Source organism: Leguminivora glycinivorella, chromosome 2 (genome assembly GCF_023078275.1).
Source record: "Leguminivora glycinivorella isolate SPB_JAAS2020 chromosome 2, LegGlyc_1.1, whole genome shotgun sequence".
Classification (NCBI taxonomy): domain Eukaryota; kingdom Metazoa; phylum Arthropoda; class Insecta; order Lepidoptera; family Tortricidae; genus Leguminivora; species Leguminivora glycinivorella.
The window spans coordinates 13,125,104-13,142,426 of NC_062972.1; the positions used below are offsets into that span (position 1 = coordinate 13,125,104).

A 17,323-nucleotide genomic window follows, 5' to 3' on the forward strand; every position below is an offset into this window, starting at 1 on the left:
TTTGTTGACCCATTCTGTGAAAGCTCACGCCTCTTTAAAACCTGCCTAATTGGTACAGTAAACTCTGATTGTAAGGGTACCTAGCCAACGTTACAATTGCATACTCTTCTAAAGCCTATCGTAGCTATCTCTCCCTATCGCTCTTCTACAATGGCGCGACAGAGCCAGGCTGCGTTTCGTTCGCCACATAGCGTCAACGATTTTTACTTCAGCTAGGTCGCCGGCAGGACGGTGGAAACCGGCTAGCGGCTGGCGTGTTTGTTTTACCTGGGTTATGATTGGTTTGTTAAACGTTAGAATCCCGAACTCTTTACGGGAATAACTGTAATGTAACAGAACGGTTTATTGGTTAAACAACTGACATATGATTTTCTCCGATTTTTCTTAATGAATATAATTCATTAACATCAGATAATGTACATATCGAAACTAAGTTTAAGCTTACAACTTAATAGCTATCTTAAACCTAAGATAGAAATCTGAACATTGCATTAAGTATGCTGGTGACATTTCCTCGCTGTATGTGTGTGAGCGAGGAAGTCTTTGGTTCCCATACCAGTTACGTCAATCAAACGCGACTTCTGCGAACATCTTTTGCGCGCTTGAATATTTTTTATTTTTAAAAACCGGGACTTAATCGCGTATAACTACATATTAAACTGACCTCCAACGTTTCAAGGACGGCGTTGTCCCCGTGGTCTCGGAGAAGACTGGCTTGAAATGACATCAACACCTTCTGACAGCCGCGCGAGTTTTTCGAACTACCCGCACTTGGTTTTGATTATCAACTTGAACTGTTTGCGCACTAGGGATGTTACTCTGTCGACATACAACACTGACGATATTTGATTTAACGACTGTCGATATTATTTTCGGCTTACACTTATTAATGACAGGATTCCATGTGGATGAGATCCTAAAACCTTCGTCCCGATTGAAATTGCGATGTTTTTTGATTTCAATGGCTTCACGCACTTTTCTACTGTAGAAATAGCGTTCCGTGGAAAGGACTTTAGGGTCATGTAGTTCGATCCAGTGGTTTGGCCCTGACTCTAACAAATGTTCAGCCACGGCAGACTTGTTGACCTGACGATTTTTCACAGCCGCGATGTGCTCCTTTACCCTTTCTTCTATGGTGCGCTTAGTTTCTCCAATGTAGGAGCTACCACAACTGCAATCAATTTTATAAACGCCAGGTGATTGAAACGGTATAACGTCCTTAGGTGATCTTAGGCTTCCTGCAACTTTGGATGCAAAGTTGCAGGAAGCCTAAGATCACCTAAGGACGTTATACCGTTTGGATGCAAAGTTGCAGGAAGCCTAAGATCACCTAAGGACGTTATACCGTTTCAATCACCTGGCGTTTATAAAATTGATTGCAGTTGTGGTAGCTCCTACGTTGGAGAAACTAAGCGCACCATAGAAGAAAGGGTAAAGGAGCACATCGCGGCTGTGAAAAATCGTCAGGTCAACAAGTCTGCCGTGGCTGAACATTTGTTACAGTCAGGGCCAAACCACTGGATCGAACTACTTACATGACCCTAAAGTCCTTTCCACGGAACGCCATTTCTACAGCAGAAAAGTGCGTGAAGCCATTGAAATCAAAAAACATCGCAATTTCAATCGGGAGGAAGGTTTTAGGATCTCATCCACATGGAATCCTGTCATTAATAAGTGTAAGCCGAAAATAATATCGACAGTCGTTAAATCGAATATCGTCAGTGTTGTATGTCGACAGAGTAACATCCCTAGTGCGCAAACTGAACAGTTCAAGTTGATAATCAAAACCAAGTGCGGGTAGTTCGAAAAACTCGCGCGGCTGTCAGAAGGTGTTGATGTCATTTCAAGCCAGTCTTCTCCGAGACCACGGGGACAACGCCGTCCTTGAAACGTTGGAGGTCAGTTTAATATGTAGTTATACGCGATTAAGTCCCGGTTTTTAAAAATAATTATGTGTAATAATCGTAAAAGTTTAAATCAGTGTTTTGAATATTTTTTTACGGGGAATAACAGAAAATACATGAAAATCAAAGCAACACAAGGGTAACAAATCTAAAACTTTAAATAATTACAAAGTACTACATACAATAGTTTTCATTCAGACCTTCGCGCTTACGTAGCAACTAACAATACGTATTACGTAAGTCAAACACAACAATTAAATTTTATAATTATTACATGACTTACAAGCGCTTAAACTCAAATAATACAGAAATAATCAGCTAAAAGGCGATTCTGAGTAGGAATCTACGTAGTCGTATCTGGAAACAAGTAAGTGCTTTTGACATTAATTGCAAGCATTAATGCGATTCTATCAACTATCGAAACAGGTAGACAAATTACCATAATAGTATCTGTGCCCCTTTTAGCAAGTTTAACTTTAACCCGAGATAACTTATGTATATTTATATCAGCGCAATTGCAATTAATAGGTAGATTAATGTTTTCTAATCACGTCTGAATTCAATGACCTATTAATAAATAACTTTTGCAAAATTTTGCCTATTAACGAGCATAAATAGAGAGACCTATTGCCTAAGTAAAATGTGTAGTCACAGTGCATTGCTGCCAACTCTCAACACAAATAAAACTTCTAAATAGAACCTGAGTTTTGACAATCTAACCCAATATCCTTGAATTAATGTACCTACCTATGTATGTATTGTCAAAGATAATCATTGTCGCCATCTACCCGAGCATCAACCAAAGGTTTAATCCGCGATCTAACAGAGCACAATTTTTCTCTTAGGTAAGATTGTTTAAGATATATTTATATGCCTAGCGACTATAAATAAATCTAAATTATCAAATTCTTCTCACCTTTGGGGAGCCATTATCTCCACAAAATCTCCCAAATTCAGCGGCATCACGAACACATTCCCTCGCCGCGGTTCCAAAATTAGTCAAGTAACTAGTCAGCGATTCTGTTAGTTCGCGTGGCGTATCAATTAGACGCCATTAACAGCGCCTAGAGATTTGGAACTAAGTTGGAGAATGCGGCGGTAGTCTAAAATTAACTTAATTAAAATGTAGTTCATCTTAAAAAATAGTATTTATTCATAAGAATCCTTACAGAAGAAGAAGAAGATTCGTTCATTGCCACAACACAGCTAATACAAAGATATGAGATATGTAAAATCTATAGCTTAACTTAATACGGTCTATCTATATACTTAAATCTAAATCTTAAACTACTGCAACTTTTTTGGTCATTAACATATGATATTTTTAAAAAGCATTTGCTACGGCAAATAGCTACTTTTATTATGCTGCTGCTTATTTGCTATGGAGTGGCTGTTTTTCAGCCAAAACACACAGATCCACTGTCTTCTGCTAAATAAGTTCAAGCACACGTTTATTGTCGAATGGCAATGCGCTTATAATACTCCTTTCAAGTTTTAGTACCTATGTGCTATTGTTAGTATAAAGATACAATCATGTATCTATCGTTACTACTTTGGAAAAAATCGCGTCACTCTCATTTCTATTCAAAGTTGAAGCGCCATAACTCTTCCGAACAAAATACGAGTATTATTGACGATATATGTTCCATGATATTGCAAAAAGAGCTGCTCGTTTTTAATTCATCTGAAATCAGTGAAGCCTGAAGCATTAAAGTGAAACTGAACATCAAAGTATACTTTCACAGCCACAATGTATTTTAAACAAATTGAGATAGGCATTCAATAAGAAAATTGAACAAATTCACACTCTTTGATCTACCCCTGTTTTACTTTCAATTCTTTTATCTCAAGCCAAACACCCTAGAGCCCTTGCTGGGCAAATACGCTGCTTCCGTCAACTTCCTACCCTCTTTGAAACATCACTCTTGAGTCGGTTTACTGAGTGTCGGAATAGACAGCATAGAAAAGACGTATAAACAAACAGAAGAACGCCATCTGAGCTCAATGAAAATCGAGGCAATATTGTTGGTTATAAAATGTAGGATTTGATATACGCTGATAAAGACACTAGTCATTTTTGGTTAAAAAAAATATAATAAGAACAATGCTTTTGTCGTTACTAATAGCACTAGTCGTGTAAGCTGAAGACCCGGGTGCTATTCTCGATATTTACTTCCCGGTCGGCTACATAAACTTGATCGCTTTTTAGGGTTCCCTAGTCAACTAGGAACCCTTATAGTTTCGCCATGTCTGTCTGTCCGTCCGTCCGTCCGTCCGCGGATAATCTCAGTGACCGTTAGCACTAGAAAGCTGAAATTTGGTACCAGTATGTATATCAATCACGCCGACAAAGTAATAAAATAAAAAGTGGAAAAAATGTTTTTTTAGGGTCCCTCCCTACATGTAAAGTGGGGACTGATTTTTCTGAACCTACGGAACCCTACACTGAGCGTGGCCCGACACGCCCTTGGCCGGTTTTATTTAATATGGTATGTATTACAAGCTTTTAACTTACCTACACGTTTGTAACGTGTAGGTAAGTTAAACGGTTGTAATTCACTAAAATCCGTGATAATTAACTAAGGAACTTTGTTATAAAGCTATCCGCTTAAGCCTTGCGTCTGACTCCCGAGCTCAAGCGTAACTTACGCGAGGCTTCTGGTGTTCCTCAGGGACCTGTCTAAGGCCTCTAGGATAAGCGTAGATTTAACGCTGTAGTTTCCATAAGATTATAGTTTGGAACAAGTTTACATATGCAATAAAGGTACAGATAGAACAACATACTATTTAGATGTGGAATTTTGATATGATTTATAAATTACCCTGCATGGCAAATGTTTGATAAATAGGTATAGGATGCACTGCAATCTTAATCAAATAACCACCAGGCTTCTTAACGATCGTTCAAACTAGGACAAGATACTGCAAGCGTTTATTAAAAACCTAACTTTAAGTTACTAATCTGCATAAGATGCCATAGGTATGTATGTATATTAAAAAAATAACGACCGATACCTTTAGTGACTCTTACAAAAACACAAATAGAATATTTGGTAAAAATAAATTGATATTTTATTAAATAGTTGCGTTTACTAAGTTTTAAGTTGAAGCAAATAAGAATTAACACAGATAGCTGAATGAACAAACCATTACGTGCCTCCGATCCGGGTTCGATTCCCGCCTCATAATGGATCGGCGCCATCCGTCCTGTCAACGGTCACGTTTAATTTAACCAACAGCCCATTTCTCTGATTGTTTTCACCACATGGAGCTCTTCGAGATTTACTGTACTCTAAATCAATCCCGGTTTAATGAAGTGGAGAAATGGAACTTAAAAGTAAATGGAAATGTTCTAACAGACTAAGGGAATCGGGGATTCACTTTTAATTTTATGTATGTTTTTACTTTTACCGAGTTACCATCATCATCATCCTCCTTGCGTTATGGAGCCTGGGGTCCGCTTTGACAACTAATCCCAAGAATTGGCGTAGGCACTAGTTTTACGAAAGCGACTGCCATCTGACCTTCCAACTTCGAACCCGAAGGGTAACTAGACCTTATTGGAATTAGTCCGGTTTCCTCACGATGTTTTCCTTCACCGAAAAGCGACTGGCAAATATCAAATGACATTTCTCACATAAGTTCCGAAAAATTCATTGGTGCGAGCCGTGGTTCGAACCCGCGACCTCCGGAACGAAAGTCCCACGCACTTACCGCTAGGCTACCAGCGCTTTGCTTTTACCGAGTTACCGTTTGTTATAAAAGTCACCAAGATTTATGCGCGACATTATTTAAATTATAATAGATATCTATATAAATAGTCATACCGGAAACGATAGCGATCCGTTTCTTATTAAGTTCTTAATTTCATCCCATTCTGTTTTTGTTCCCCATTCTATCTACGTCACATTGTGTTTAGTCTAATTCTTTAAATTCTGAGCTGTTTACTACTTTTATAGTACCTAGGTACCTACATATACTTTAGGTAGGTTGGTAGGAACATGATCATTAAAGGATCGCCCGTTAAGAAGCAAAATAAGAGTCCAATCAAGTAAAGCAATTGAAATCCACCCGCATTTGTTTACAGGCGCGATCTAAATTGAAACAACGTTCACTCTAATTAGAATCGAAATAAATCTACAGAAAAAATCCCACAATTTGCTCAATTTATTTCTCCCTTTTACTTGAATCTGAATTTGAACAAATAAGGATCTTAACTTGATGTTAGTAGGTTGGAAAACGCTTGTGTTGATCAAGTATTTGCATGTGAATAGGGCCCGAATGACGTCTCCATCAGCAAACAGACAATTAGGCGTTTGACCCGAGGTTTTCTTTTGAAGATCCGAACAGATTCCCACTCGTAATTGATTAATTGAGAATTTGTGAAGGGTAAAATGGAGAATTTAAAGACAGGTCGTGTAGGTAGAGCCTTCAATGTATCTTCACTTCATAGCTCTTTACTTATTATTTGTAATATAAATTAATTACTTAGTAGATATAAAGAAATAACAAATTCAATGTCAAGTGAAAGTATTTAACATATGTTTTTTTCATCACGAAGCAATTAGTATTCCGGACTTAAGACACTGGACCGTCCCTTTAGACACTTTGATGAAATATAAGAGGTACAGCGAGCGGATGCTGTCCTTGCCCCTTTCATGACTTCTTACAGGAGCAGCACCCGTCAGGGTGTAAACTGTAAAGACTCAACTGGTTGAGAGTTTATGGGATCTAATGAACTGGTTAATAGCGATAAACTAAAAATAATTTAATATTAATGCCAAGAATTTGAGAAATCACTAGTTAAGCAAATTGAAAATGTTGCAAAATAAAGTAAAACCACACTAAACCCACAACATCCAGCGAAGGCAATTCCTTCCAACCCCGATGCTAACAAAATTACCAAGTTCGCAAGATCAAAATGAAATTCTAAATTAATAAACAACTTTTGGCTGAAACTATCCAGGGGTCGAAAGAAGTTAGAATTAATCGATGTTGCTTTACGTATTCATTTGGAGAGTTTAGGAGTTTGCTTATGTAGGCATAGGTAAGATTGAGAGAGTTGTTCATAAAGATAGATACATGTATGATAATGATGGTTATGATGATGGATGGATGTCACATTTATAGGGCCATTTATGCACTCAAAAACGTTGCACACTACACGTCCGAAGAGGAAATTCGTAACTCGTGTCTATTTAAAACACTCATTTCGGCTGTATTTTAATTTAGCGCCAATCGTTTCGAATTCGAACTTCCTCGTTTCCATACTTGTATCGTAATGTACTGTTTAAATTAGGTGCAAATGTATTACCTTACGTATATAATCTTTACAGTTCATGTAGTCTTTAACATGCACTATGAAACTTACCCGCCGTTAAGTAAAAGCCCTATCTAAAAGCCTAACAATACAATACAATACAATACAATAGTTTATTGATAACGCCAAGTCAACGTAACGTAACAAGACAACGAACTCTTAAACACCCACCCACCTGTGAATTTGGCAAATGTAATTTAAGGACCAATGATCAAAATAGATCGAGTACAATATCGTAACCCTTGCTTTGTTTTCATTAGCCTGAATTGTTAGCCTGGCCCGGTGGGGGCAAACATAATTCTGTTCAGCAAATAGTTACTCAAGGTATCAGGAAGGCGTAACATGAAATATTTCCCTCAGGCCGGGAGTAATTTTGCACGAATATGGGCTTGCGTGTTTTCAAGATCATCTTAATTGGGTTCGCGTGTTTTTTTGTAGACCTTTCTTCTATATAATACACCTACACTTTTCTCTTAATATTTACCTTTAACACACCTTTTATTGTTCGTAACTATCGCAAGTTACTGCTTCGAGGCGGACGATATCATAATTTAGATAATTTACATCCGAAATAGAGCACCCAGGCATAACTACCAGATTAAGTTAGACACCAAGTTGCAGAACAATGGTGCGAACTAGCGCCGGCGATAATCTTCCATTTTGAAGTGTTCAACTTTGACATATGTGTTAAGTTGCTTCAAATTTAATATGAATCGGTGCTTGCCGTTAGGTTTTGATACAGTAAAAATAGGCGAAACGAACTGTCCTTCACATGGTGTACATGGTGATACATAATTCGCATCTAAGAGATCTAAAATACAACCATCAATAATTTCAGCCTGTTTATGACCATGACAAACACTGTTCATCGGTTGTATCATTTGAACCGGTCTGTCTATAAGAGGAATTTTATATCCTTTAATCCAACTCAAAATAGTAGGGTCGTCAGTAATTTCACACCATTTATGATAAAAATACTTTAAGCGACCAGCAATAGGTACCTGGAGATCCTCTGCTAACGCCTGCCCGTGCGCTGGTAGTGCTGGTGCCGCGTGTAGCTGCTGTAGCGGCGACCCCTCGGCGCCGGCGCTGGCGGCGGGCGGCGCTCCTGCTGGCGGTACGGCCGGTGGGGCGCGGGCGCGTGGGTCGGCCGCGGCTCGGTCGCTGCAGGTATGCGCGGCGGCGCCCCCCTCGAGTTTAAAGCTCCCCGCTGAAACTGTGTTGCAGGCGGCCTGTATGCAGGGCGTAATGGTGTAAACTTCATGTCTGAACCAGTTTTGTTTATTGCCTTAGATGACTTGATATGATCACTCAGGTCGTTGCCAAAGAGATATTCGTCGCATCGAGTGTCCTTGAGAGCATCCCTCACATTTTTGTTTAAAATATTTAATATCGCATAACGGCGCGACAGGGATTCTCTATGATGAATGTCACATATTAATCTTCCAGCATCGCCTAAAGCTTTTATTATGTCTTGGGGCATATTATTGTTTGGTAAAAGGGCCCAATTGAGAACTTGTCCTATGGCAGCAAGACTTGTAGAAATCTGATTTTGTTTACTTTGACTGTATAAATCTTTCTTGAGGTTTATTTCAGAAAGAGCTGCTTTAATTTCGGGATTAAGTTTAGGGGCAGTAATATTTGGGCAATTTTTTGGCGGCAAATAATTTTTTGCAAGCTCCAATTGGACCTCTTTAGGCAAACCATTAGAATATATATGTGCCCATCTTGAGGCAATATCCTTATGCAAATCAGCACCGTATTTTTTCTCCGTAGTAGGGTCGTCGCCTAGCAATTGAAGTATTTCCGGATCTAGCGACGGTACATACTCATCTGTAAGAGCCTCGTCTGTATTTATCTTCGATGTACAGTTAATATTAGGAGTTTGGTTATACATCACATTAGACGGCGCACTAGGCGCAGTTGGAACGTCATCTTGCATAGGCGGCGCACTCGTCACGGGCGGCGCAGAACACTCAGCGAGCGCACTTAGGGCGCACGGCTCGGACTGTGGCGGTACGGTCGGCGCAGACAATGCACCGGGCGGCGCCGCCTGCGCGAGGGGCGCGGGCGCGGGCGCGGCGTGCGCTGACGGTACGCGCTCCGCGAACGATGCGGGCTGCGCGCTCGAAGGCGATGGCGGCGGCGGGTAGGGGGCGGCGTAATCTATCTCATTGTGGGTAGGCTGAGAATGAACACCCACTTCGTCCAAATCTATGATTTCATCTCCTAAAAAAAAAAAATTATTTGGTAATAATGTAGATATTTGCCTCGTCACTGTTTAAAGTGGGGCCCAAACAAGAAACACGATTTACGTGGAGTCTCAACACATTTAGAAACCATATAATTAGTCTGGTTGTCTATATTATCTGGATAAGGTGCGTCTTCATTTGCGCTGTGCCTAGTGTTTAAATTTCCTATATTATTTGCCTGTGCCGAAGATACATAAGTTCCTTTACAACAAGATCTTCAGTTATGCCACGTCCGGACGCATCGTCTCTTAGGGACCATCCCCACTCGACGCATGTCCTGAGACGCGGAACGGACATCAGCGCCACGCCGCCCGAATGTAATTTAAAAACCGGCCAAGAGCGTGTCGGGCCACGCTCAGTGTAGGGTTCCGTAGTTTTCCGTGTTTTTCTCAAAAACTACTGAACCTATCAAGTTCGAAACAATTTTCCTAGAAAGTCTTTATAAAGTTCTACTTTTGTGATTTTTTTCATATTTTTTAAACCTATGGTTCAAAAGTTAGAGGGGGGCTTTTTTTTCCTTTAGGAGCGATTATTTCCGAAAATATAAATATTATCAAAAAACGATCTTAGTAAACCCTTATTCATTTTTAAATACCTATCGAACAATATATCACACGTTGGGGTTGGAATGAAAAAAAATATCAGCCCCCACTATACATGTAGGAGGGGGGTACCCTAATAAAAAATTTTTTTCAATTTTTTATTTTTGCACTTTGTTGGCGTGATTGATATTACATATTGGTACCAAATTTCAGTTTTCTAGTGCTAACGGTTACTGAGATTATCCGCGGACGGACGGACGGACGGACGGACGGACGGACGGACAGACAGACAGACAGACAGACATGGCGAAACTATAAGGGTTCCTAGTTGACTACGGAAACCTAAAAACGTCTCCTCAGTACATTTTGTATAGGAAGGACGTAAGACGCGCCCCCAGGCGACGCGTCGCTTGGCGCGCCAAGCGAAGCGACGTCCCTTGCGCGTCCTTCCTATACAAAATGTACTGAGAAGACGTTTTTTAAATTACATTCGGGCGGCGTGGCGCTGACGTCCGTTCCGCGCCTCAGGACATGCGTCTCTTATGTGAGGATGATCCCTTATGCGTGCGACTGATTTATATACTTGTAACATTAATATTATTTCATTTAATTTCACATTCACATATCTACTCTCACCGGCGTACCTATTTCAGTATTACTTTTTCATAACATCATCATCACACCTACCTATTTATGATTTTTACTTAAAAAGAAAACACAAATGTAATTCCATGTGATTATTATGACTAATATACTTTGCCCAAATACAGAACTATTATTAAAAGCAGTGTCCACGCGTAAGTTCCCAGTATGAAAATAGAAATAGCACGCAACACAATTTACGCTGAATCATTCAAGTAAACGCCTCCCATTCCGTGTTATATGACCAGTTCATCGATTTCAAGTTACGTGGGCGACGGGACAAAAATAACCATTATACGAGTACTAACTATAACAATAGTGACCACTTATCAATGGAGCAGATGGTCATGGAATAGCGATCAAGCTGTGGGAATCAAATGCTTTTGTTGAAGGGTTTGATAATAGAATAAATCTGTAACTGGAGAATGCATCAACATGTTCATGATTTTAAATAGTCACCCGCGTAGAAAGGGTAAACTTTGAAAAAAAAAAGCACTTGCATGGATGTTATTACACGAACAGACACTTGTAATTTTAACCATGATCTAATTTCCCGTTTCAACAGTCTCAATCACAGAACAAAAGTGTTTAAAATTGGAAGGCCGAGTTTCGCGTAGGGCCAAAGGCCCGAAACGCACAGAAAATAAAACTTCCATTATACCAATAAGTAAATCAATAAATTTGCCTAAAACTGTTCCGTCAGCCGACAAAGGGGTGTATCAGGAGGATAACGAGTTGTTTGTCTGGATCGTCACCATTAGCGACAGTTACAATGACGTCAATGATCCGTTCAACCCCCGATATACTTACAATTGGGCATCCATGCGGCTGGCCCGATTACCACTGCGGTTAGAACATACGCAGTTATACGACTGTACTCTCATTCCCCTGTGTTTTATTATTATTAACAATAAAATTTATTTTTAGTAAATGGTTAGAAATAATATTCTGAAAATTGAATCATTCATCAATTATTAACAAGTAAGAGTGATAACATAACACTTGATATACTACTTTATGTGCTTATATCTTCAAAGGGCCATATTTAGGTACTGTAAAACGTACGATGATACTCGTGCGAAGAGAGGATTCATAACTCGTATCCATTCAAAACAGTCTCTTCGGTCGTGTTTTAATTTATCAGCTCTCGTTTTGATTTTGCTTCTCGTATTTGTATCGTAATATACTATTTTCTGGTCAACTTAAGCCAATTAATAGACTACCTGTATTCTTTTTATATCAAGGAATCAACAAGGAATACCGAACAAATATACTTGTCACTTCAATAGCCTATATGCGCTCAGCCTAACCAGCGTAGCTCCCAATAATCCAAATAAACAGTGAGGGTGACCGCGTCACTCGCACGCGACATTTTATCGCCTGCGATATCGCCTCTTTTATTCGGTTCTCACATTATTTACGACATTAATTGGAAATTACATGGTGACGGTTTATTTCCAATGGTAGTGCAGCATGTTGGTGTAAATGGCTGTTTGTATTCCTCGTACGATTTTGCGTTCTGCCGTTTTACACGTATTAAACGTACATGTGTTTAAAACTTGTAAAGCAGAAGTTTTACTGAATGCGGTGATGGTACGTTGATTGAATGATGCGATCGAGGTCTACTTTACACAACACACATAAATCGACGACCAAAATGAACAAATATTATCGTAATGTAACTGGTTACTTAAGTAGTATCTAAACAATGTGTCCCAATCCGGTTATATTTTTCCATTTTAGCCAATAGAATCGATTTTATACCAACAGTGCCTAATAAAAGTAATAAAATAAATTAAAAAAATACGAATAAATATTTAAACATGATACTCGTACTGATGACCGACAAATCCATACTAATATTATAAATGGGAAAGTGAGTGTGTCTGTTTGTTTGTCCGTCTTTCACGGTAAAACGGGAATGGAGAGTGAAAAAAGGGATGGAGAGTGACATAGGCAACTTTTTGTCTCTTTCTAACGCGAAGCCGCGGCCCAAAAGCTAGTAATGAATATTTAGGAAAAACGCGGTGTGAATTACTGACTTAAAAACACTGCTAACTGCATAACTAAAAACTACTATGATTCATACATACTACACTAGCTATCAATCATTTATAATAGTCGCGCTACCAAATATGTAAAATTCCTATATGCGTCAACAAAACAAGCCCAGGAACACTAAATCAAATTGCAATAACAAAACGCAAACATATTGCTTTCCTATTTCTAAAGTTTGCAAATCGTACAATCAACATCTTATCGTTAAAAGTTTTCTATTGTTAGCTCCAATAAGCTGTACTACCAAGATTACCCGCTTACAAACGTAAGTATCGGGGTTGTACCAAGCTCCAATAACTTTAAATAAAGGAGAGTTTATTTCAGTATTACGTAGATTGCTGCTATATTTTTACAATATGAACAATATTTATTGTGCTTAAATAAAGGGTGAAATATGTTTAATCTGGTTCAACAAATCTCACTGGCGCTGAAATGTGCAATGCGACAACGTTACTATTTTTGGTCCCTTTTGAGCAGTTGACAAGAGGAATTAGCCAATTTTGATAAGAAATGTTAGTCAGCTTTTGTTATTGTAGCTGGCTTTTAATTAAAATACATGTACGTATTTAAAACAAACTCTGAACACGTTTTATTTGATCGAACTTCGAAATAACGGGGATATCGTACATTATGCCTATAATGCTCCACGCTTGACGTTGCACTTTGACACGAAATCTTAGTACGTCTATCAGATCTAAAAACCACTGTAGGTATGTAGGATTAAAGGAGCACACAGACAGTCAATTCCGGTCCGTTCATACATCTTGTACATTTTTATTCTCCCGGTACTTCCCTGCTGTGAAGTCCAAACGTAACCCTCGCAGTGTCACCCATTGAGTAATTATTACTTCGTATAGAGGAGCTATAGCAAACAACGAACGTGTCACAGCCTGTAAGCTGAAGGCGGGGCGAGGGGGCGGGGTGTGAACCAATGGCCTGCTTTCGTAACGTCGCAAGCGCTACGATTTTACTCGGCGCTTGCGACGTTTCGGTCGCGATGATGAGCCCTGCATAGAGTGCATAGATTAGGTCGTAGTATAGAAGTGACATGGCCGGGTTTACATGGGCATTTTTTTAATTTATGACTCTCAAAATTAGCGTGAGTTGTTAACAAAAAACATAAATCGCCGTTAGTTTTGTACGGACTGAGCATACATGTGTACACGTAGCCGCAACTGGATATTAGTTATTTATGTGACTGTTGCATAATGGTAGGCATTAAAACATGAGTGTTGTTTTTGTTGTGTTAATAAGATAACATGAATGTTTTAATGCCTAATTATGTACAGTCGCATACATAACTTTATCTACATCCATGTATGTATGATAGGAAACTTGAACTAACTTGCGATATTGTCACGTCTGCTTTTGTTGCATTTTTTACTCTTTGGTTTCAACGAAACATGGCCGCCGCAACATGGCACTTCGGCATGAGTTTATATTGATACATTTTTTTAAAAGTAAGCGTGTTTAAACAAAAATGCAGTAAACCTACGTATGAAAAGTCAGTCCTTGGCTTTAGTTAGATTTTCCTGAGCAGTTTGTACAGTACCTCACTACACATGACGGCATTATTTAGACGAAATATTTTTCATTGCGATAAGTCAATCTACCACAGCCGTTCGGCACAGACTAAGCGCGGTTGTGCCGATCGGCTCTAAGTGTTGTTACACAAAATCAAGTTGAGGTGCCCTCTCTAGTTAACATAATTACTCAAAGGTGTCACCCTCCGCGTTTATCATTTTTTCGATCAGACGCCCGGGTGACAGCTTTCAACCCGGGATTAACTTGGAGTTGTGGCGAGAAAAAATTTAATAGCTTTCCAACCTCCGTGAGTGTTAGTTACATGCTTTGTTAGTTGACCGAAGTTTGCTGGAGGAGAAAATTAAAGACGGCTGGGTTTGAATTGCAGCGATGAATGAAGTGTATTAAAAGGGTGGTAAAAAACCGTCTAGAGCAGTTGATATTTTTGTTCGACTTTAGGAGAACGAGTTTTGATTTAAACCTACGCATGAAAGAGCAAGCTGTAAAATTGCAGTTGATGTAATAGGTAGATACTAACATAGTTTTTTTTTCTAAAGCTCAACACATAATTTTAACATAATAAATGATAAACTAAAACTTACTTAACATAGTTGATTAGAAGTTGATTTTTGTAAACATTTTCTAAGATTTTTTCGCCTTTGTAAACTTTATCTAAGCTTCATTTTTGTACTCTCACGTTTCGAATAGATATTTTTAAAACACACACTAGCAGGAATTTGATTATCATATCAAACAATGATGGTAAATTTGTTGAAAATTGCAACTAATTTACAATGAAAATGTATGCATAGAATAATGATGCAGTAATTTGATTTTGCACCAATCGCTCTAGGGTGTTTCAATAACGTAATGATGACTGATGAGTATAATGACATATGAATTAAATAACTATATTATACCTATGTAATGTTTGATTGCAATATAAAAATTGGATGAATTTGTGTGATATTTGGTCAACTAATAAAAAATGAAAATCGGAATACGCTAATAACATTCTAAATTGTTTTTTTTTTTCTACTATTGTAATTTAGAAAAGGTGAATAAAAAAAACTAGTAGGAATCAGGATAGACATATAACGGCGGCACGCTTTAAATACTTGTGTTCCGTTCTTATCTATTTTGGAAGAACTAAAAATATTTAAATAGGAGGAATATTCTAGAACATACATAATAGATTGTCAGCAAGTTTTAACATAAATACAATAAAAGTCAACTTATTGGAATAAGTCAGAGGTTTGATCGCAAATATTGATAACCAATATTGACAATAACAAAAGTGTTGAATTGGGATTACCGATTGGATATGTTTACTACCTAATGTTTAATTTGAACAAACGAACAAACTTTTAGGTCGGGATGATTCAATCAATCAATCAATCAATCAATCTGGCAATCAATCAAATGACAAAACCTTAGGTACCTACTAGTAAGATAGAAACAATGGTGAATCGTGGTAATTACCAACATAGTCAACCTAGACACATTATCTTAAGGTAGATGAACAGTTTCTAACCTGCTGGGCATCCACACTGTCCATAATCCCTGATGCTCCTCCTCGCCCTCCAGTTAGGCGGCGGGCGCGCCAGGACCTCCCTCCGCAGCCTCTCCACCAGCGGCTGCTGCGGCTCCAGCACCGCACTCCGCAGCGCGAAATGCTGCTCCTCCAGCACCCCCAACCTCTCCTGCAGACCTTGCTGCTTGTACAGGCTGTACCCGCTCGATATCAGGCTCATGGCACACGCACACCATAACACCACACAGTACATCCAAGGATCCCCTGGACATTTGTCATCGCATTTCGTCTTTTTCACTTCCTTCTCCACCTTAGCCGGTGTCGGTGCTTTTGCTGGAGGCTTCCCTCCTATCTTTAAAATCATGCTGCTCAATTTACCCTCATGAAATGGAGTTATGGTTTATTAGAGGCATCTTCACTGCGTTAACGGGCATTGAATGGACATTGTATCACAATAGTTGCGTCCGGTACGCAAACCTTAAAATAAAACAAAACACACAGAACACAAATGCGGATAAACGAAAACACTAAAGGAGGCACATAAATAACATAGGAATGAAGAGTTCGCGATGATATCGTGGTTCGCTTTTGTGCGATCGTGTTAGAGATCGTGGGTTGGATGTAGCGCGGCGTACGGACGTGCTCCCAGCTCGGCAGACGGAGCGCCACTGACGGCTGGAACAAGTTGAGCTTAAGACAACGACACGCGGGACTTCGAATAAATCGTATAATTTTCGGGAGCTTTTTAAGAATATGAAACAAACTCAGAACTTAAACAAAGCTTTGACATTATTTGTACATTTTGCTCACAGCATCTCACTCTGAATTTCTTGATATTTTTTTTAGCATAATAACTGAATATGTCAAATGTTGTCCGCAGCTCGCGAGCGCGAGATCTAGTGTGGGTTGCTAATAATAGTTATAATCTAATCAATTTTTACAATTTAACCAGTCCACATGCTTAATTAGCGTTGTGATTTCTTTTGGGATTTGGGAAGTAGGTAGGTACAACTTCATAAATATATGAACGACAAATGAATCAATGAAATTGTAAACAGAATCTATGAAGATCTTAAAAAAATGTAAATTGTTTTCTTTTACAATCCAAATTATATTATTTGATAGTTATAATGTGTTTCCATCAGCAATGGGGCCTCAATTTCAATACCTACAGGTTTTCAGAAAATGAAAACATATAGGTACAACATAGCTGATAGATAGATAGATGACGAACAATATGAAAGAAAATTAAAATATTTAATCGGTTTTTGATAAATCCCTTTCCATTTTGGCGAACTCGAACATCAGCTAATCCGGTAAACCAAAAATATTTTCCATCTAAATAGCAACGCATTCACCAGATAGCATTACGTACGTCTGAAGTCCCTTATTAAGGGAATGCGTGCAAAAACCTGCAGGCGTACGACGCCAAATTGGGTGGTAGCTCATGTAGAAGGACCGAGGGGACCCGCCTCGTAACACGAGCCTCCATAAGCCAACCATATACGACGAGATATAACCCTCTCTCCCTCTTTAGTATAAAGAAT

The 17,323-nt window shown here is 38.9% G+C and overlaps 1 protein-coding gene across 1 annotated transcript in view; it reads right to left on the reverse strand.

The window, feature by feature from the left end:
* Positions 1 to 16,418, reverse strand: part of LOC125242319 (collagen alpha chain CG42342) — a 281,195-nt gene extending 264,777 nt beyond the window's left edge. The window contains exon 1 of the mRNA XM_048151093.1: positions 15,777 to 16,418. Coding sequence (XP_048007050.1) covers positions 15,777 to 16,140 — 364 coding nt within the window. The 5' untranslated portion in view covers positions 16,141 to 16,418. The remainder of the gene's footprint in view (positions 1 to 15,776) is intronic.
* Positions 16,419 to 17,323: the final 905 nt, after the last annotated feature.